At 40.4% G+C, this 23,711-nt stretch overlaps 1 protein-coding gene across 1 annotated transcript; it reads right to left on the bottom strand.

Moving 5' to 3' along the window:
* Positions 1 to 205: 205 nt before the first annotated feature.
* LOC118881285 (zinc finger protein 2 homolog) lies at positions 206 to 23,413 on the bottom strand. Its single transcript, XM_036826018.1, is given in 9 exon segments — positions 206 to 2,566; positions 2,569 to 2,840; positions 2,842 to 3,898; positions 11,613 to 11,708; positions 11,993 to 12,134; positions 21,442 to 21,500; positions 22,123 to 22,269; positions 22,526 to 22,724; positions 23,091 to 23,413. Coding segments are annotated over 6 exon segments (2,121 nt in total). The 5' UTR covers positions 21,499 to 21,500; positions 22,123 to 22,269; positions 22,526 to 22,724; positions 23,091 to 23,413; the 3' UTR covers positions 206 to 2,069.
* Positions 23,414 to 23,711: the final 298 nt, after the last annotated feature.

Raw genomic sequence — 23,711 nt, 5'->3', positions numbered from 1 at the left:
AGTTGCGGCAAGCAGGGGCCACTCTTCATCGCAGTGCACAGACCTCTCACTATCGTGGCCTCTCTTGTTGCGGAGCACAGGCTCCAGATGCGCAGGCTCAGTAGTTGTGGCTCATGCGCCTAGTTGCTCCGCGGCATGTGGGATCCTCCCAGACCCGGGCTCGAACCCGTGTCCCCTGCACTAGCAGGCAGATTCTCAACCACTGCGCCACCAGGGAAGCCCTCAATTTCAGAATGTCTTATTTTTACTTTTGAATATATAAATCATTTACATTTGTTCAAAAGTCAAAATTCCATAAAAAAGTAAAATCAAAGAAACCTTGCTTCCACCCCTATCTCTACCTTCCTGTTCACTTCTGCCTCCATAGGTATTTGACAGTTTGTAGTTTATCCTTCTAGTGTTTTTCTTTGCAAAAATAAGTAATTGTGTATATGTGTGAGAATCCTCTCAATTCTTACACAAAAGGTAGCACGCTGGATAGTTTTCTATACTTTGATTTTCTCAATAATATGTTGTGGTACAGTACTTCAAATCTGTCAGTATTTCACTTAAAATGTATACTGTATACCAAAATACAAACACTGGTGGCATTTAATGTGAGAAATCTGTCATAATAATTATTAAGCTATGGGGAGATATCTCCTACTGACAACCATTTTGACATCCACCATGTAAATCAAACACACAACATAGGTATGTTGCTAACATGCCTAAGCCTTCTTACCTGAGGTACACTTCACGTGTCTAATGCTGTCAATCTGCTGCTGCAACCTGTGTTTCCAAAGGCTTCATATTACAAAACGAGTATCATTAGCATTAGACAGATCTTAGGTCACATTTTCAAAAGTTGGTACCACATGAGAATCATGACTTCCAGTATTACATTATTTCTGGAGGAAAAAAAAATGTATCCATATTTTCTAAATTGATAGATTTCCCCTCAGTATTAACTCCTTACATAATAAAGTTTGGTTTCCTTCTTGAACACTTGTACATAAAACATTTATACAGTTTCACTCCAATATCAATTATCTGATGTTCAGTAAGTTGTGACTTTGTAAATGCTTTAATACTTCTGATGCCTTTCCCCTGTGATTTTTCTGAAGCATATAGTGGATCTGTAGGTGGATACTAATAACGTTCTCAGGGAATCTCTCTCCTGACAAGTCCTCTGATATAAGAGAGCTTAGTTTCTCCTGTGAGTTCTCTCAGGTGTGACAAAATGTGACTTTACACAGGAGTATTTTCCACATTTGCTGCCACTTTGGGTATCTCTCATGTGTGAATTACCTCATGTTTAGAGAGAGTTGACTTCTTGCAGAAGGCTTTCCCACATTCATTACATTCATAGGGCTTCTCCCCTGTGTGTGTTCGCTGGTGCACCATGAGTGTTGACTTCATACAGAAGTATTTCCCACATCTCTTACATTCATAGGGCTTCTCCCCTGTGTGGGTCCTCTGATGATTAATGAGGTTTGACTTCACATAAAACGTTTTCCAACATTTATTACATTCAAAGAGGTTCTTCCCTGTGTGAGTTCTCTGATGTACAGTGACGTGTGATTTCATACAGAAAAACTTCTCACATTCATTACATTTATAAGGTTTCTCCTCTGTGTGAGTCCTCTGATGTATGGTTAGGGCTGACTTATAACAGAAAGATTTCCCACATTTATTGCACTCATGGGGCTTCTCTCCAGTGTGTGTTCTCTGATGTTCAATGAGGTGTGACTTCTGGAAGAAATTCTTCCCACATTCTTTACATTCGTAAGGTTTCTCCCCTGTGTGTGTTCACTGATGTTTAGTGAGGTGTGACTTCTGGAAAAAGGTTTTACCACATTCTTTACATTCGTAAGGTTTCTCCCCTGTGTGTATTCTCTGGTGCTGACTGAGGGCTGACTTCATATAGAAGGCTTTCCCATATTCATTACACTTATAGGGTTTCTCCCCTGTATGAGTTCTCTGGTGTACAGTTAAGGTTGACTTATGGCGAAAGGTCTTCTGACATTCATTACATTCGTAGGGTTTCTCTTCTGAGTGTGTCTTCTGATGATCAGTGAGGTTTGACTTCATAGAAAAGGCTTTCCCACATTCTTTACATACATGGGGTTTCTTTCTTGTGTGATTCTCTGATGAATATTAAGTAGCGACTTCACATAGAACGACTTTTCACATTCATTGCATTTGAAAGGTTTCTCCCCAGTGTGAGTTCTCTGGTATATAATGAGGGTCGACTTCATAAGGAAGGCTTTCTCACATGCATTACACTTGTGTGGTTTCTCCCCTGTGTAAGTTTTCTGATGTTTAGTGAGTGCTGACTTTTTGTAGAAGGACTTCTCACATTCATTGCACCCGTAGGGTTTCTCCCCCATGTGAGTTCTTTGATGTACAGTGAGGATCGAATTCATAGAGAAGGATTTGCCACACTCAGTACACTCATAGGGTTTCAATCCCGTATGAATTTTCTGATGTTTAGTGAGATTTGCCTTCACACAGAAGGTTTTCCCACATTCATTACAGGTATAGCGTTCCTTTCCTGTATGGGATACTTGATGTACAATCAGGCTGACTTATAGCAGAAGGATTTCCCACATTCAGTACATTTATAGGGTTTCTCTTCTGTATGCTTCCCCTGATGTACTTGTAGGGCTGACCTATAGTAGAAGGATTTTCCACACTCAGTACATTTGTAGGGTTTCTCCCCTGTGTGTGTTCTCTGATGATCAGCAAATTGTGACTTCTGTGAGAAAGGTTTCTCCCCTGTATGCGTTTTCTGATGCTTAGTTAGGTTTGATTTCACACAGAAGGATTTCCCTAAATCCTTACATTCGTATGGTTTCTCCCGTGTGAGTTCTCTGATGATGGTTGAAGTTTGATTTTGCATAGAAGGACTTCCCACAATCCTTACATTGATAGGGCTTCTCTCCTGTGTGAATTCTCTGATGGACCTTTAGGGCTGAGCAATGACGAAAAGATTTCTGGCATTCATTACATACATGAAGCTTCTTTTCTGACTGTGTCCTCTGCTGGTCAGTAATGGCCGACTTTCCAGGGGCTTTATCACATTCATGGGGTTTCTCTCCTGTGTGGGTTCTCTGAGGGTCAGTGGGTTGTGATTTCTGGAAGGTTTTCCCACATTTATTACTTTCACATGGTTCCTCTCTTGTGTGTGTTTTCTGATGTTGAGTGAGGTGGGATTCCTGGTAAAAAGATTTCTTGCAGTGACTGCATTCAAATGTTCTCTCTCCTGTGTGAGTTTTATAAAGTTGAGTGAGATGGGACTTCTTGCTGGAATTATTCTCATTTTCATTTGATTCGTGTGTTTCCTCCTCCACGTTAACTTCCTGATGTTTAAAGAGGGTTGACTTCTCACACTCATTAACTTCAGAATGATTCTCCCTTGTGTGAATTTCCTGCTGGACTTTAAGGGTTGACTTGTCACTGGTATTTTCCCCCTGTTCCTTATAATCCTGGGGCTTCTCTTCAGTTTGGATCCTCTGAGGTGTGATGATGGCTGCCTCACTAAGGACAGCTGCCCCACATTCATGACCTTCAACAGGTGGTCCCAGAGGCTGAATTTTCTGTTGCCCAGTAGGGTCCTTATTATGACTTAGAGATTTTCCATCTTGGTTACGTTCATCAGATTTCTTTCTAGGATGAGTATTTTCTTGATTATTATCAAGAAGCAACTTCCCACATGCATTAATTTCATTAGAGTTCTTACTTGAATGATTTTTATCACTAATAACGGATTCTGAAACATTTTTCAAACTCATTCCATGTAAGTCATATTGACAGGGTGTTTTTCTGAAAACATTCTCTCTCTTCTTAGTCAGTGTTTTTTTGTTTATGAGTGAAACTCGCCACAAATGTTTATTTTGGTTTTCCTGGCTTCTGTCTATAAGGTCATAAATAAGAAAAATTAGGTGTACTTTAAAAATGCTAACACATTTCCTATGTAAATAAAATTTATTACATCAGTGATTCTCATTTCTTAGTCCCAAGCTCCTAGGATGAAATCCCCAAATCCCAAGCATATATATCCCCTTAGATCAGAAAAAAGAAAAATAGAAAACACCTGCTATAGTGGAAAAGGGAGAGTAAAACTATAATGCACACACATATATTTGCTGTTTTAAAAATAAGACCTTCAGAACTAAAAAGAGAAGAGACTAAACACAAGGAACAGTGAGCTAAGGGAAACTCATAGATAACTGGGTTATTATCCCAACGAAAACCATGAACAGAAGTAGAGTAAGAAATATTAGTGTACATGGATTTCAGGAGAAATACCAGAGGAAGTCTTAGGTGTGGGATAAAACAAATTATCTGTACATACACGGATACAGCCCACTATCTGTAAGCCAATGGGCAAAATAAGACATATTAGTTGTTCAAGATATCCTTACAAAAATACACAATAAATATTTTTTTAAATATTTATTCCCAATCACAGGCCACAAGTCTGATAAGTTCTTACATTCAGAAGTCTGCTTTTCAGCTTTGGTTCTACTAAAAACTCAGACGTCCTCCAGGAAATGTATCTCTCCCCTTTCCTCCCCCCTTCTTCCCTCTCTCCCTCTCCCTTCCTCACATACTTTTTTCAAATGATGCCTCCAAGTCCATCTTCTCCAACACTGAAATAGTCACTACCTATACTTTTTATTAACACACTATGGAAAGGACTAACTTTATCCAATAGCACTTGGTAACACTGAATTTCAATATATATCACACAATTTTGTTTCTTTCTCCCAACTACAGCCTATGCTCCTAGCAGGTTTTAATGTATCTCCAGTTGCCTTTGAGTCCCTCTGAGTAGACATTCAGTTGGTGGCCCTCAAAAAGCATCAGAATTACCTGGAAAATTTTCTTAATTATTTTTATTTTGTATTGGAGTACGGTTGATTTACAATGTTGTGTTAGTTTCAGGTGTACAGCAAAGTGATTCAGTTATACATATACACATACCTATTCTTTTTTAGAGTCTTTCCCCATATAGGTTATTAAAGAGTACTGAGTAGATTTCCCTGTGCTATACAGTAGGTCCTTGTTGATAATCTACTTTATATATAGTATTGTGTATATGTTAATCCCAACCTCCTAATTTATCCCTCCCCCACAGAATAACCTGGAAATTTTTGTTCAAAACATGGAGTATAGCTTCCCTGGTGGCACAGAGGTTAAGAATCCGCCTGCCAGTGCAGGGGATATGGGTTCGGGCCCTGGTCTGGGAAGATCCCACATGCCGCAGAGCAACTAAGCCCGTGCGCCATAACTACTGAGCCTGTGCTCTACAGCCCATGAGCCACAACTACTGAGCCCATGCGCCTAGACCCCATGCTCCGCAACGAGAAGCCACCGCAATGAGAAGCCCAGGCATCGCAACAAAGAGTAGCCCCTGCTCGCCGCAACTAGAGAAAGCCCACGCGCAGCAATGAAGACCCAATGCAGCCAAAAATAAACAAATAAATAAAAACAAATTTATTAAAAAAACAGAAACAAAACATGGAGTATAGACTGTCATAGCCCCATGTCAATCCATGTACCCTATGAATCAGAATCTACAGGTAAGTGATGTAGGCCTATGTACTTAGGAAATGCTTTCTGAATAAACGTATCTATCAGCATTAATAGATGAGCATATCTATTATATATTATACATCAAATTAAGGAAGAGTTAAAAAAAAAAAAGAGGCCCTCCAGATGGGGACAAAAGCCTCAGCAATAACCAGATGCTCTCAGGTGTCACAGTATATGATGAGGTCTGAATTCCTTGTGGCTCAGCTGCTAAGTGAAATGGGAATTCTAAGAGGGGAGAGAGTAAGAAGCACTTCAAAACAGAGGTGAGTACCTGAGCTCAAACATAAACTAAGTGTAAAATACGCACAACAAGCATTAACTACATGCCAGGCACAGTCCTAAGCCCTTTCTTAAGGATCTGGACAGGCAAACCTCAAGAAGAGGTGCATATGTGGGTAAGATGTATGAACAGTATTTAGAAGGAGGATCAAATGGAACTTACCATGAGTTTTTGAGTAACATCAACAAAAAAGGATGAATATGGACTGATATGTTTAAGAAGAGGTGTCATAAGTAATAGAGGACAACCCTAGGATTATATAAGGCCAGCAACAAGATGAAACAGATGCTTTAGATTTAAATATATATACTTACAATTAGGAATGAAATAAGGCATCAGAGAATAAGGTTCTGGTTTTGAGTAAGGTCACTGGAAGGTAAGAATAAAAACTATAGAAGATAGTTTTCAAAAGAAAATTAAAAATAAGAGGAACTATGGACAGATCAGTATTACAGGTGCTTTTCATGGTTGTCAGATACGGGAGAAGAAAAGTGCTAGAACCCAAGTAAGTGGAAATAAGGAATGTGAGAAGATTTACAGTTTGGAAGAAATGATTTTAGGGTTAGTTTTTGCCACACTGACAACGAAAGGACTGGAACATCTCAGGTAAAACGGAGAGTAGAGGGCAGATGAGGCGGAGATAGAGGACCTGGGAATTTTTCAGTCACTGGGTAAAGCGAAAACCTTAACTCTTAGGAACAGATGAGGTACAGGGAAGAGACATTGTAAGACCTAGTTCTTGACAAACTCTTCCCAGGAGACAGAGTGATCGTGTGATCAAAACTGCTTCCTATTGTATGACATCTTAATTTTTGCCAAATTTGAGCACAGAAAATGCTATTTCACTGTCATACTTTTTACTTCTCTGATTACCAATAAAGTTGTAGATATTCTCATTTATCATTTGTGTTTTTGTTTCCCACTTGTGTCTCCTTTTCATGTATGTCTTTTGTCCACTTCTCTGTTGGGTTGTTTGACTTTCTCTTATGAATTGTAGGAGTTCATTATTCAACAAACTTTTATTGAATGCTAAACTGTGGCTGGCACTATCCTAGAGAGTGGAAACAGACATGAAAGAAAAAAACCCTGTTCTCATGAAGTTTACATTCCAGTGGGAGGAAGCAGAAATTAAGTAAAATGAATAATGTATAATGCCTTATTTAAATTTCTGTTTGAGAAAAGCCATGAATATATTTTGGATATTAAGCCTTTGCTGGTTATATATGTTACAAATAACTTCTCTCACTCTATGCCATGAATCTTGAATTTTTATGGTGTTTTGTAATGAGTGAATGTTCTTAATATAATCTATTTTTTTTCTTCTAAAACAGTATTTTTGTGCTGTTTGAGAACCCTTTCATAAGGATTGTACATAGATGATGATACATATATATCAAGAGCGTACATATATTCTCCTTTTATATAGTTATAAACATATTCCACTATACTTTCTTCTAGAAGTTTTATATATTTTACTTTTAAATTGATTTCTGTATAATGGTAAAAGACATAAATGTTTTCTCCATATGAGTAATTTTCTCAACAGCACTTATTGAATTATCTCCCCTTTGTCTGTTTCTCACATATCTGATTTCCATATGCGTGGAGCTAGTTCTGGAATCTTACTTCTGATCCATTTATTCTTACATCAATATCACACTACAGCCAATAGCTAGCACTGAATTTGAAAGGGCAAGCTCCCCCTAGTTTTTCTTAGCCTTCTAAACTGCTTTGTTTGTTTTGGGACTTGGCTATTCCAAATTTTAAAATTTTATATCTAATAATCCTAAAATCTTAAGTCCTTTATGTTTTAATTCTATCCTGATAATCAATCCCCACTTCAGTTTTAGACTTGGTTCTCACTTAAATAAATAGCACTCAAAAACAATCTTCTGCTGTTTTATACTTTACCATTTCTTAAGTTCATGTTCTAGAAATTTCTTTACAAAGAATTCACGAGAATATTTCCCTGCATTCTTGCATGTTCAAACTTACTGTTGCTACTTTAGCTAAATAACATTTTGCCTACATATAAAATTATTGGGATTTACTTTTAGTTCTTAAGGATTTTGTAATTCTTTCTCCACTGCTTTTAAAAGCAGTGGATGTTATTATGGACGTCTGAAATCAACTTGATTTTTTTTCTCCCCCTTAAAATGACTGGGGTGTTCCCTGGTGGTCTAGTGGTTAGGATTCAGTGCTTTTGCTGTCATGGCCCAGGTTCAAACCCTGGTCAGGGAACTGAGATCCCACAAGCCGAGCAGCACAGCCAGAATTTAAAAGAAAAAAGACTTAATTCAAGTGCTGGGGATCTAATGTAGAGCATGGTGACTATAGTTAATAATATGGTACTGTACCCTTGAACGCTGTTGCAAATATATCTGAATCATTATCACACACACACCCCCAAAACACACATACAAATTACCTGTTAACTACGTAAGGTGATGGATGTGTTAATTATCTTAATCTTGGTAACCATTCTACAATATATGTACATCAAATCATCACACTGTACGTTTTAAATATATACAATTATATTTGTCAATATTCCTCAACAAAGTTTTAAATGACTTAATTCTTTGGTTTTGCAGACCAAAAAGAATCTTTCTTTCTTTAAAAATCTAGTAACTTCCCTAGGATACACCATGGTAGTGACAATTCTGAGTTAGTTTCCCGTAAGTTAGTCCTTTTCATGTAGACTCCAGTCTTCTTTCATACCAGGAAGTTTCCTTGAAATGTATCTCTAAATATTTGTTCTGTTCAATTATCTCTGGCTTTCCACATGGGGGACTGGATGGTGTGCATGCTGAACCTCCTTTTCCAGTCTTCCACATGTGACCCCTTTAACTGTGCCCCAATTCCCATTCCTTCTGCTCACTTCCTGTGTTTCTCTCTTCCAGGCCCCTCACTATGTTTTCAGCTCCTTGTGCTCCTTCCAATTCTACACATTTTACTGTCAGGATGTTTTTTCTTCCAGTTCATTCCTGAGCACTGGAAGCTTTCAGACAATCTCCTGTGTCTCTTCATCTCTCCCCTCAGTGCTTATATATGGTTCCTTGTGCTTTTGCATCATAAAGGCAATTGCTTCATTAAGTTGTGAAACATTCATAGTGAGATACTTGGTCACAGTATTTCTCTCTTCTATGACTATTTTTCAGGTGCGTGTTTTCACTTACTAATTTTTTTTTTTTTTTTTGCCTTTTCTTTTTTTCTCTTTCTCCCCTTTTTTTTTTCTTATGAAAACGTCCATGCATCCTGCACTGGCTGCTTAGGACCAAGGACTTAACATTGCATTTGATTATCTTTTATTTCTCTCAGAAAACCTCTGGGCATTTTCACGTGCAAAGTCTCATTTATCCCCCAAATGCTACAAAGACCAATACTTTACACAGCTAAGGGTTATGTGTGTGATTCCACCCTGAATCCCACTTCTCTGCTTCTCAGAACCAAAGCAGGTAACAAGGAAGTTCCTGCCGCAATCTTGTTCAAACCCTTCCTGATGTTTTACCAGGGGTTAGTCACCTTGCATTTCCTTCTGAGGTCAGCAGCCCTGGAGGGTCTCTCTCTGGTTCCAATTCCAGGTGCCTGTACCCAGCTTGATTTTTTATTGCTTTCAACAGTTCTTCCCCTTATGTCATGGTTTCAAGTTTAGCTATTTCTCAGATTTATACGAAATACCAGTCTGCAACTCATTTCTCAATCTCCTAGTTGGTTTTAGATGGTTTACAGGAACAAAGGGGGAAAACGCTGACTTCATATTTCCGATTTCAAACTAGAAATTCATTGTGTCCTTCTTGACAAGCACCTTTCTTGGCCTCCAGACATCTCTCTGGGTTTTCTTCTCTGTTACGCTTGTGACTCCTACATGTTGTAAGGCTGTGGGTTGCAGCCTCTTCTCCTGTCTATCCACATCCACTCCCCAAGGCCCAGTTATGTCTGCATACCACCTTTCAACTCATGACTTTCAAATTTAATCTGCACTCCTGTCTGTTCTCCAACTCCAGATCTGTATGTCCAAGGGCCTCATCAACATCTAAATTTGAATAATTAATAATCATCTCAAGTCACTGACGCTTCTCAAAGTCACTTCTTAAAAAATTTGCCCCGAACTGCTCCTCCCCACTTTTCCCATCTCAGTGAACACCTCCCACCCCAGCAGGTTGCTCAGACTAAATACTGAGGTCATCCTTGGCTCCCCACCCCGTTCTCTCACTCCACATCCTACCCAACAGCAAATCCTACTCTCCAAACATGGAGCCACATTTCATCACGTCTACCCCCTCACTTCACATCTGAGCCACTGCAAACACCTCTTTGCTGTCGAGAGCTGAAACCGTCAACATCCACACAGCTTACTCTCTGCATTACCATGACTACTGTTCTACTGTGTTCACCAGCAGACTTTCCTGCTCCATGAAACTCATGCCCAGGAAGACAAAAGTTGCAAATGATTTTACTGTTCATTTCAGAAGCTTCCTCAAAACCCTTTTAAACAAACTTCTCACCTTTCCCATAGATACTCTACTACTTATTCTCCAAGACCTGTCCACAAATCCTAAACTGTTAAATCATAATTCTTACCCAAAGGTTATCAAGCCCCTGAATTAAAAAAATATACTTTAAACTATACCCTCAAATCTCATAAATAACCTTTGTTCACTCTTTTCCAAGATGCTACGAAGACTGTCAGGGTGAGCAATAAATTAAGATTTGCCTTAACAATGGTGGTGGTCAGTATTTCAGGAGCCAGCATTTCACACTGTCTTTATGCTTTTACTTTGTCCACCACCCTTGTCCCTGTCCCCAATTTTCTCTGCATAGTAGCAAAGAAATTCTTTTAAAACGTACTCTTTTGCAGAAATCCAGTAATAACTACCCATCTCGCCCCAAATGAAGTCAAAGCCCTCGCCATGTCCTGTAAGACATCATTTGGCCCCTGGCTACCTGTCTGATGTCACCTCCCACCAGCATCCCTCTCAGGTGCTCCCCTGCCACCACTCTGGCCTCCCTGTTTTTCTCAGAGCACTTCCAACAAACTCCTGCCGCAGGAACTTGGCCCTGTGGCTGTTCCTTCGCCTGGAATCCCCAGAATCCACATGACTCACCTCCTTACTTCATTATCTGCTCTAATGCTGACTTCATCAGAAAGGCATTCTCCAACCACCTTTTACAAGAGCACACCCTGCTCTCTATCTCCTGCTTTAGTTCTCTTCACCATTCTCGTCACCGCTGGACATGTAAACGTATTTATTCACGTCTCCTCCTCCTGCTAGCTTATAAGCTATAGGAGCTCTGGGACAGTGTTTGTTCATCGGCATATCCCCGACACCAGAAGCGTGGGTGGCACAGAGTAAGAATATCTGCAGAATGAATTAATAAATGCCTGCGGGGAAAACTGAAAAGAAAATAGTCCATGAAAATGGAGAGAAGATGAATACTAGAAAGGAGAAACCAAGAACAAAGGTCTAAGACGAGGCAGGCAGGGGGTCAACGCTGGGCACAAGAATGGTCACCTTCCCTAAAAGTCAGGCCAGAGAGGAAAGCGCTGGTACTTAAGAGTGGTGGACGGAAATGTGGTTCAGGTTATCTGAGGCAGGCTGGCTCGCCGTTCAGTTACTTTCCAAGGTCTGAAGCCCCTACACAGAATTACTGAGACAGAGACCAAAGGTCTCAACTTCTGGACCAATCCATCTGGGTCTGCATTTCCAGTGGCTTCTTTTTTTTCACCTGATAATGACTAACTCACCTGGATCACTCCGGCATGGAAATGCTCTCTCTAATGGCCATGGCTCTTCTCCTTGCTCTAGCTTGAAGACCACCTCTGGTTTGCTGATGCAGTACCCTGTGAGTGAGATACAGGGTTAAGACTTCGGACAAGCTGCTTGGACATCGGGGCCCTGAAGGACAATGAAGGTGCCGGTTCAGGATTCACATGATAATGGTGACCATTTGAACCTTTCTTTAGGGAAGTGAGAACAGAAACATTCTTTCTGTGCTCAATAGCAGCAATCATTTCTGACCCATGAGGTGTACAAATATCATAAAGCTCCACCAAGGGCTCATAAGTTTTGGCAGCTAAGAAAAGAAATGCACACTGTGAGGCATTACACAGGGAAGACTCCTCACCCACGGAGACCAGGTGGCTGTAGTTTTCCAGCATCACATCCCGGTACAGGGTCCTCTGCATACAGGTCAGCTGTAGCCACTCATCCCAGGTGAAGTCCACAGTCACGTCCCTGAATGACACGGATCCCTGGTCAGCACACTTCTGTTCAAGCCAAAGAGATCAGTATTGGGTGATGTGAGAGAGATGGGAAATAATTCTTAACATGTTGATTTTGAGAGTTTACCATAAATATTATATAGGCTGCCTATTCTATACCTTGTTTTGTGGTTTACTTTGTGGGATAAAGTGATATCATAATAGGAAAATCCAGACGGTATATTAACTTATTAATTCAAACAAAAAAAATTGAAGTTTCTACCATGTGTCTGAAACTGTCCTAGCTTGCCAAGAATATTGAGCTAAATCAATCATTTTTATTTGGCCTTTAAGGAGCTTAAATCTTGGTAAGGAGACAAATCATACCTATGAATACTTATTGTGTAATAAGGTATTATTAGAGCTATGCTAGAATCAGTGTTATATAATGTAGGAAATATGACTATTTTGTATTGTCAGTTCGGGATTCACAATAGCAGATCTTCATTAATGTGGTGCAAGCACATAAACAAAGTCAAAGAGGTATGAAAAACACACAGAAGTATGACAGGAACAGGGGAACAGGGCAGGGCCACGAGAAGAGGAAGAACTGCAAAGGTGTTCAGCAGCACATTGTGCAGTAATTCTGGACTCATCCGTGTAGTTGAGTGGTCTCCAAAATACTTCATCACCATCCTGGCAGTAAAGTTTTGAGCACCCCCAATTTATTCATTTTTAGTAAGTACTATATACATTCTGCTAATCCACATGATAATGATAAGCTTAATTTATCTTTATTTTCCTCATTAAAAGTTTAAATGTAATCAACCTACTGTTTTCTTCCCAATGGAGAAGAAAGCACTGGGATATCTTGTGCCTCCACAGGTGGGAGGTGTGACCACTGAAGAAATGAGGAGCTGGTGAAGACACACATGCAATCACCATGGTAGCTGTAACGTTTACATTAAACAGCAGCAAGGAAGATCTCAAATCAACAACCAAACATTACAATTTAAGGAACTAGAAAAAGAACAAATTAAACCCAAAGCTAGCAGAAGGAAGGAAATAATAAAGACTAGAGCAGAAGTAAACAAAATAGAAAATAGAAAAACAGAGAAAATGAAACCAAAAACTGTTTTTTAAAAAAGATGAACAAATTTTTACCTAGATGGAATAAGAAAAAAAGAGGAAAGACTCAAATTACTAAAATCAGAAATGAAGATATGAACATTACTACCAATTCTGCTGAAATAAAAAGGATTATGGGAGAGTACTATGAACAACTGTACACCAATAAATTGGATTACCAAGACGAAATGGAAAAATTTTTAGAAACATAAAATCTACCAAGACTAAATCATGAAGAAAATAGGCATTCTGAATACACCTATAACTAGTATGGAAATTGGATCAGTAACCAAAAATATCCCGACAAATAAAAGTCCCAGACCTGATGGCTTCACTGGTTCATTTTACCAAACATTTAAAGAAAAGCTAATACTGGGACTTCCCTAGCAGTCCAGTGGTTAAGACTCCACGCTTCCACTGCAGGGGGCATGGGTTTGATTCCTGGTCGGGGAACGAAGATTCCACATGCTGCGCAGCACAGCCAAAGAAAGAAAGTAGAGCTAATATAAATCCTTCTCAAACTTTTCCAAAAAATTGAAGAGGAGCAAACACTTCCTAACTCATTCTATGAGGCCAGCATCACCCTTAAAACAAAGCCAGACAAAGATGTTGCAAGAAAACTACAGACCAATATCCCTTATGATACTACAAAGCTACAGTACTAAAAATGGTGTGGTACTGGCATAAAAACAAACAGACCAAAGGAATAAAATAGAGAGCCCAGAAATAAACCCTCAAATTTATGCTGAAATGCTTTTTGACAAGGTTGTCAAGACCATTCAATGGGGAAAAGATAGTCGTTTCAGCAAATGGTACTGGGAATACTGAAGATCCACATGCAGAAGAATAAAGTTGGATCTTTACTTAACCTCAGATAAAAAAATTAACTCAAAATGGATCAAAGACCTAAATGTAAGACTTAAAACTATAAAACTTTTAGAAGAAAACAGGGCAAAAGCTTCATGACACAGTATCTGGCTATGATTTCTTGGATATGACATCAAAGGCACAGGGAACAAAACAAAAAACAGACAAATTGGACTCCCTGAAAACTAAAAATGTTCTGCATCAAAAGACACTATCAACAGAGTAAAATGCAACCCACAGAATGGGAGAAAATATCTGCAAATCATATGTCTGGTAAGGGATTAATATCCAGAATATATAAAGAACCCCTAAAACTAAACACCAAAAACTTCCCGAACATCCAATTCAAAATGGACAAAGGACTTGGACATTGCTCCAAAGAGAATACACAAATAGCCAATAAGCACATGAAAAGATGCTCAATATCACTGATCATTAGTGGAATGCAAATTAAAACTACAATGAAATACCACCTCATACCCATTAGGATGGCTACTATGAAAACAAAAAACAAAACAAAACATGACAACCACTACAAAATAACAAGTGCTGGAGAGGATGTGTAGCCACGGGAACTCTTGTGCACTGTTGGTGGGGATGTGAAACAGTACAGCTGTTACAGAAAAGGGTGTGGCAGTTCCTTAAAAAATTAAAAACAGAATTACCATATGACCAAGCAATTCCACTTCTGGGTATATACCCAAAAGAACGGAAAGCAGGATCTTAAAGAAATATCTGTACACCCATGTCCATAGCAGCATTACTCACATTAGCTAAAATGTGAAAGCAACCCAAGTGTTCATCGACAGATGAATAAATAAGCAAAATGTGATATGTATATACAATAGAAAGGAAGGAAATTTTCACATATGCTACAACATGGATGAACCTTGAGGACATTATGCTAAGTGAAATAAGACAAGCACAAAAGGACAAATACTACATAAAACCACTTATATGAGGTACTTAGAATAGTCAAAATCATAGAGACAGAGAATATAATGATGGTTGCCAGGGTCTAGGAGGAGGAAGGAATGTGAAGTTATCGTTTAATGGGTACAGAGTTTCAGCTTTATAAGATAAAGAGTCATGTGGATGGATGGTAGTGACAGTTGCACAACATTATAAATGTACTTATTTAATACTACTGAATACTTAAAATGGTTAAAGTGATACTTTTTTTAAAAAATTTTTTGGAGTATAGTTGATTTACAATGTTGTGTTAGTTTCAGGTGTACAGCAAAGTGAATCAGTTATACATATACATGTATCCACTTTTTTAGATTCTTTTCCTACGTAGACCATTACAGAGTATTGAGTAGACTTCCCTGTGCTATACAGTAGGTCCTTATTAGTTATCTAAAAATGATAAATTTTATATGTGTATTTTACCACAATAAAAAAAATGGGGGGGAAAACTCCATTAAAGATAAGAGTTTGAACACCCCTCCCCACCATGTACATGGATGGAGAAAGACACACCATGATAATACTAATCAAAAGAAAGCAGGAGTGGAGTGGCTATATTATTTTCAGATATAGCAGACTTCAAAGTAAGAAAAGTTATCAAGGATAAAGAAAGTCATTCATAATGATAAAGGGGTCAAATCTCCAAGAAGAGGTAACAATCCTTAACATGTATGCACCTAACAACAAAGTGTCAAATACATCAGGCAAAAAGTGATAGAACTACGAGGAGAAACAGACGGAATCTACTGTTGGAGACTTCAACACAGCTCTATCACAAACAGCAGGCAGAAAATCAGTAAAGACACAAAGACAAGCCTCATTTTACTGTGCTTCGCAGATACTGCCTTTTATTTTTTTTTTTAATACAAGTTGAAGGTTTGTGGCAACCCTGCATCGAGCAAGTCTACTGCCATCATTTTTCTAACAGCATCATTTTTTAAATTAAGGTATGTGCATTTTTTTAGGCATAATGCTATTGCACACTTAACAGACTACAGTACAGTGTAAACATAATTTTTATAGGCACTGGAAAACCAAAAAATTTGTGTGACCCATTTTATTATGATATTCGCTTTACTAGGATGGTCTGGAACCAAACCCACAATATCTCTGAGGTTTGCCTGTAGTTGAACTCAACAACACCATCAGTCAATTGGCTCTAATTGACATCTATAGACTGCTTCATCCAACAAAAGCACAATACACATTCTTCTCAAACTCACATGGAATATTCACCAAGATGGACCACATTCTGGGCCATAAAACACACCTTAATAAATTTAAAAGAACAGAAATCATACAATGTCTAACCTCTCAGACCACAATGGAATTAAACTATAAATCAGTAACAGAAAGATAGCTGAAAAACTCTAAAATACAAGAAGATTAAACAACACATTTCTAAGTAACACATGGGTGAAAGAAGAAATCTCAAAAAAATTTTAAAATATTTTGAACTAAATGAAAATTAAAAGACAATTTATTGTGGGATGCAGCAATATCAGTACTTAGAAATTTATAGCATTGAATGCATATATTTAGAAAAAAGAAAGATCTAAAATCAGTCATCTAAGATTCCACATTAGGAAACTAGATGAAGAACAAATTAAATCAAAAGTAAGCAGAAGAAAAGAAATAATAAAAACTGGAGTAGAATCAAAATGAAATTTCAAAAGAAACTGAAAATAGGAAATCAATGGAGAAAAATCAATGAAACCAAAAGCCGATTCTTTGAAAAGATCAATAAAATTAATAAACCTCTAGCTAGACTAAGAAAAAGAGAGAACACAAATTACTAATATCAGAAATGAAAGTGGGGATATAACTACAGATCCCATTGACATTAAAATAATAAAGAAATATAATGAGTAACTCTCTGCCCACAAATTTGACAATGATGAAGTGGACCAATCTGTTCAAAGTCACAATCTACCCAACTCACACAAGAACAAATACACAATCTAAATAAGTCTGTATTTTTAAATTGAGTCGATAATTAATAACCTTCCAAAACAAAAAGAACCAAGCCTAGATGGGTTCACTCATAAATTCTACCAAACACTTATGAAAGAAATTATACTAAATATCTACAATCTCTTTCAGAAAATAGAAACAGGGAATAATTCCTACCTCTTTGTCTCAAGACAAAGACATTACAAGATAAGAAAACCACAGACAAATATCTCTCATGAATATAGATGCAAAAATCCTTGACAAAATATAAAAAGAAATATACACCACAAACAAGTGGGATTTATTCCAGATATCAAAGCTGGCTCAACATTCAAAAATCAATTAATGTAATCCATCACATCAACAGGCTACAGAACGAAAATCACATGATCATATCAAAAGACACAAAAAAAGCATTTGAGAAATGATTAAAAAAATTCTCGGGACTTCCCTGGTGGTGCAGTGGTTAACAATCTGCTTACCAATGCAGGGGACACGGGTTCAAACCCTGGTCCAGGAAGATCCCACATGCCGTGGAGCAACTAAGCCTGTGCACCACAACTACTGAGCCTGCGCTCTACAGCCCACGCGCCACAACTACTGGAGCCCGTGCACCATAACTACTGAAGCCCACGCGCCCTAGAGCCCACACACCGCAACTACTGAGTCCACACGCCTCAACTACAGAAGCCTGTGCACTCTAGGGCCAGTGTGCCGCAACTACTGAGCCTGCATGCTGCAACTACTGAAGTCTGTGCACCTAGAGCCCATGCTCCACAACAAGAAAAGCCACCGCAATGAGAAGCCCATGCACCACAACAAAGAGTAACCCCTGCTAGCTGCACCTAGAGAAAGCCCACACACAGCAATGAAGACCCAACACAGCCAAAATAAATAAATAAACTCTCAGTAAACTAGGAACAAAGAGGAACTTCCTCAACTTGATAAAGAATATCTACAAAAGCCTACAGATGACATCATACTTAGTGGTGAGAAACTAGCAGCTTTCCCACTAATATAAGGAACAAGGCAAGGATGTCCTCTTTCACCACTCCTTTTCAACACTGTACTGGAAGTCCTAACTAATGTAACAAGACAAGAAAAGGAAACAAAAGGTATACTGATTAGGAAGGAAGAAATAAAACTGTCTTTGTAGTCAGATGACAAAATCGTCTGTGTAGAAAATCCGAAAGAATCAACAAAAAAGTCCTGAAACTATTAAGCGATTATAGCAATTTTGCAGGGCACAAGGTTAATATACAAAAGTCAACCATTTTTCTATATAACAGCAATGAACAAGTGGAATTTGAAATTAAAAACAGTATCATTTACATTCACTCACCCCCCAAATGAAATACTTATGTATAAATCTAACAAAATATGCACAAGATGTATATGAGGAAAACTGTAAAACTCTGATTGAAAGAAATAGATGAACTAAATAAATGGAGAGATATTACATGTTTGTGGACAGGAAGACTCAATGTTACCATGATGTCAGTTCTTCCAAACCTGATCTACAGATTCAATGAAATCTCAAAATCCCAGTCAATTATTTTGTGGATATCAACAAACTGGTTCTAAACTTTATATTAAAAAGGCAAAAGACCCAGAATAGCCAAACAATATTGAAAGAGAGGAACAAGGTTGGAGGACGGACACTACCTGACTTAAAGCCTTACTGCAAAGCTACAGTAATCAAGACAGTGAAAGAATAGACAAATAGATCAATGAAACAAACCAGAGATCCAAGAAATAGACCTATATACATGTAGTCAACTGATCTTTGACAAAGGAACAAAGACAATACAATGGAGCAAAGATAGTCTTTTCAAAAAATGGTGCTGGAATAACTGGACATACACATGCAAAAAAAATAATCTAAACACAGACTTTACACCCATCACAAAAGTTAACTAAAAATGGATCACAAACTTAACTATAAAATACAAAATTACAGAAGTCCTAGAACATAAAACAGGAGAAAATCTAGATGACTTTCAGTTTAGCAATCACTTTTTAGACACAGCACCAAGGGCATGATCCATGAAAGAAATAACTGATAAGCTGTACTCCATTAAAATGAAAAATTTCCACTCTGTCAAAGACACTGTCAAGAGAGTGGAAAGACAAGCCACAAACTGGGAGAAAATATCTGCAACAGACACATCTGATAAAGGACTATTATCCAAAATATACAAAGAACTCTTAAAACTCAACAATAAGAAAACAAACAACCCAAGACTTTAAGGGACTGCTTACCAAAGAAGATATACAGATGACAAACAATAAGCATATGAAAAGATGCTCCACATCACATGTCATTAGGGAACTGCAAATTAAACCAATGAGATTCCATTATACACCTGTTAGAATGCCCAAGATCCAGAACACTGACAACACCAAATGCTGGTGAGGATGTGGAGCAACAGGAATTCTCATTCATTTCTGGTGGGAATGCAAAATGGCACAGCTACTTTGGGAGATAGTTTGATGGTTTCTTACAAAGATAAACATGCTCTCACTGTATGACCCAGCAATCATGCTCCCTGGTATTCACCCAATGAAGTTAAAAACTTATGTCCACACAAAACTCTGCACACGGATGCTTATGGTAGCCTTATTCTCAACTTCCCAAACTTGGAAGTGACCAAAATGTTCTTCAGTAGGTGAATGGATAAACTGTGGTACATCCAGACAATGGAATACTATTCAGCACTAAAACAAAATGAGCTATCAAGCCATGAAAAGAAATGAAGAAATCTTAAATGAATATTACCAGGTCAAAAAAAGGCAATCTGAAAAAGCTACATACTGTATGATTCCAACTATACGACATTCTGGAAAAGGCAAAACAACGGAGACAATGAAGTGGTTGGTGGGGGGAGGGGAGGCAGGGAGGGAAGGGAGGGATGAACAGGTGGAGCACAGAGGAGTTTTAAGTGCAGTGAAACTACCCTGTATGATACTATAATGGTGAATACATGTGATACATTCATCAAAACCCACAGAATGTACAACACCAAGAGTGAACCCTAATGCAAACTACAGATTTTGGGTGACAATTATGTGTCAACGTAGGTTCATCCATTTTAACAAGTGTACCGTCTGGTGGGGATTGTTGATAATGGGGAAGGCTGTAGGCGTCTGGGGGCAGGTGGTATAAGGGAAATCTCTATACCTTCAGCCCAACTTTGCTGTAAACCTAATACTGCTCAAACAAACACGAATTCTTACAAAAGCAACAATAACAAAAATACTCCACCTTGCATGATCCAAGATAGCATTCAGAGAAGGGAAAGGAGACCCCAATTCTCCTGGATGGCCCTGCTCTGTATTCAGGTAGGATGATTATCCAGTCAGAGCAGAGTTTGGTTCCCAAGCCTACCATTTGCTTATTCAGCCACAAACACGTAATGAGCACCTACCAGGAGCAAGGCACAGGGTGAGGAACGGAAAATACGAAGATGAACACGGCATGCATCTGGACTTTGAAGGGCTAATGGCCTGTCAACACAGACACAAACAGGTAATTTCCACGCAATGGACAAAGTGCAGTGACAGGGACAGCAGGGACATTGTGGAGCACAGAGGGGAAGGGCAATTAATCCAGAGGGGGACAAAGAAAGAGGAGAAGGGCTTCCTGGAAGAGATCTCCCCCAAGTTAGCTCCTGAGAGATGAACTGGAGACTCAGGAAAGGAAGTGGAGCAGGGCTCCTAGGTCAGCCCGCAGGACAGAGACATGAGATGCACAGGTGGGCGGTAACCAGATGTGTTCAGGAAGTTATGTCAGGTTTGGGGTCACTGGAGAACACTGTTACATGTTTACTCTTTAAATGTCACCTTCTCCTCTAAACTGTGAACTCCATCAAAAAGGGACCAGGTTTCTATATCGTTCTGAGCAGAGTCTGTGGCACACAGTTCAGTACCTCACACACTAATCAATCACTGTTGAATAAAAAGTAGAATATGAGAATTTTTTAAAATATTTAATAAAACAAAGAGAAATAGGAAGTGGTTCTGTTCTCAACAGCCTGAATTTCATGATAAGAAGCTCAGCCTTTTCCCTCTGGAGGGCCAGAAGCTATTCAAGTGGTTTCCATACTGAAGTGGCAGCATCTGAATAGCATTTCAGATTACTCAGGAGGACAGACTTAACCTAGGGGAAAAAGAAGCAAAAAACTGTTCCAACAGTGCAGGGGAGAGAAGATGAAGCTCTGATAAGGGGAGAAAGAATTAAGTAGAAAAGACAGGTTTAAGAAATGATGACATCTTAAAGGTAGTAGAGCCTAGATGCCACCCAGGATGAGGTGAGGGGTGGGAAGGATAGGATGAATCCCATTTTGGTGGCTTTTTATCTGTTTCCACTTTTCCATCTTAATATATGAACACCCTAATAAAAGCCATGAAATCCACTGGAAAATGAAATAGGGAATATAGAAAAGAAATACTTCACCTGGGATATGTTCATTTTCTGTTGTTCCTGGAAGACTGTCAAAACCTGGGAAGGCATTCCTGGAAGAGGAGGAAAGAGGAACAGGATGATGAGAGCTCCTCAACGCTCTTCCTAAAAACTTCCACATGCCAGCTGGGTAACCTTTAATCCTGGAGAAGGAGAAGAAGGTTAACATCTGCCCCTTCGTGAATCCTTAAACCCACAATGTTCCCTACTCCTTTAACTATTTATGTTCCCCTCTCACTAACACAGAAATATTTAAAGCAGAATTATTAAGCAAATGATAGCATCTCAAAATATGAAATATGATGCCTTCATTAAAACTGATATAGCAGGGGGAAAAACCCTAAAGGCTATTTTGCGTAACTGTTTTACTACCAAGATGTTAACCCCCTGAGTCTGAGAATCCTCATAAAGTTTTGAAAAAAAGGATAAGTGCCTTAAACTTGTTTTTTTAAAAAGAAAAACTGTTTCTTCTAACTTGCTGTTTCTCAAAAGGATTTTTTAAAAAATATTTATCAATTTATTTTTATTTTTTTATGGCTGCACCGGGTCTTAATTGCAGCACAGGGGATCTTTAGTTGCAGCATGTGGACTTCTTAGTTGCAGCATGCATGCGGGATCTAGTTCCCTAACCAGGGATCGAACCCGGGCCCCTGCATTGAAAGCGTGGAGTCTTACCCACTGGACCACCAGGGACGTCCTCAAAAGGATTCTTTTAAGAGGAAACGTGTTTCCGTGCGATCGTGTGGACAGCACATGCCAGGACTTCTATGTGCCTCTTACCGATTCCTCACAAGTCATCTCCCCTTTCAGGCTTTTTCCCTTCTGTCAAATGAAAAAAAATAGATAATCCTGGCAAACCGTCTGGGAACTACTACTCTTGACTCTAAGAACAGGAACGACAGAAAAGCGCTGCCCAGCTTCTGGAAAGAACTGGTGGAGAATGAAGGGAGGGGAGGGTGCCATTTGGGGTGGGGTTAAAGATAAACGCTTCCCAGCTGCGGAATCCCCCAGCATCCCACCACTCCCGCCACGTGTCTCACTCAGTCCCAGCTCCCTTCTCTCGTCCAAAGTGACTCACAGCTGATGGTGGTGAAATCACTCAAGCCTCGGCCCGCCGGGCGATACGCTCCTTTTCTGGGTTTCTTCCGCTTCTCTTCTGAAGCTCTGATGGGTCTCGGGTCAGAGGCTGGAGGGAGCGGGGGTTCTTCCCTGTGAGATTCCCGTTCCTGGAGTCCCCCTCCTTCCGGCTCAGTAGAGATGCTCTGTTCCAGTAGAGCCTAGGGGACAAATTCACTTCAGCGGGAACCTTCATCCGGGTGCCAGATCTGCCTCTCTGAGAACACGCAGCTCCAGAGACCTCAGGCCGCACTTCTACGACCGCAGAGGAAGCTGAGGACAAAGGCGGGCCGGCCGCGGCTGAAGTGCCCTCGGCCCCTGGACGGCACAGCTGCGGGGCGTCTCCGTCGCGGCCGGAGGCTGTTCCGGACAGCGCTGGGCCAGACGGACACCAGTCTAAGGGAACTAAGGAAACCCGGGATGCAAACCGCCGCCGCAAGCCTCAGGCACACACGCTTCGGTTACGTATTCGGGCCCGAGGAACGCGCGCCACGCCGCGCCGAGCAGCGTCGCGGGGCTCGTCTTACCTCCCCGGGCTGCGGGGCCCGATGGGGTCTGTCGCTCAGTCTTCTGGGCCGCGTTCGGGCCGCCTCGGCGATTAGAGGATGGAGACCCCGCAGCCAGCGCGGCCTCTCCCACAAACGCGGCCCTTCCCGCGCGTTCGCTCGGGACCCCCAGTCTCCCTCCATTCAGTGTGGACGCGGCCCAGGCGGCGCTGCCTCTGCCTCCGCCCCACGCCCCCTCTTCGCAGCCTCGGGAGGCCCGCGCTGACCAGGGCGCCGACCTCCAGGGCCTACAGCCCGCCCCACGCGCGGCCGCGCCCAGACAGGCCCGAGACCACCAGGGGGCCACGCCGAGGACCGAAGCGCGCCTGCGCACAGAGCCCGACGCCGCGCATTGTAGGTCCTCGGCGAGCTCCGCCCACTGTGGGGGCGGGGCCTGTGCGGGGCCCGCCCCCTTCACCCCCAACCCCACACACACATCGCCCCAACTCCCACAACCCCGTCGCTCCCCACGTCATCCCCACCTCTCCTCGTCCGACCTCACCTGCCCCTCCCCCTCCACGCCCCCGCCCCTACATCACCCCCACAGCACCCCAGCCCCTACCGCTCTGCATCACCATCACCCCCGCCTGGAGATGAGAGGCC

Source organism: Balaenoptera musculus, chromosome 15 (assembly GCF_009873245.2).
Source record: "Balaenoptera musculus isolate JJ_BM4_2016_0621 chromosome 15, mBalMus1.pri.v3, whole genome shotgun sequence".
Classification (NCBI taxonomy): domain Eukaryota; kingdom Metazoa; phylum Chordata; class Mammalia; order Artiodactyla; family Balaenopteridae; genus Balaenoptera; species Balaenoptera musculus.
Note: the sequence above shows the minus strand (reverse complement) of the source record. Positions and strands in the feature narration are given on the sequence as shown.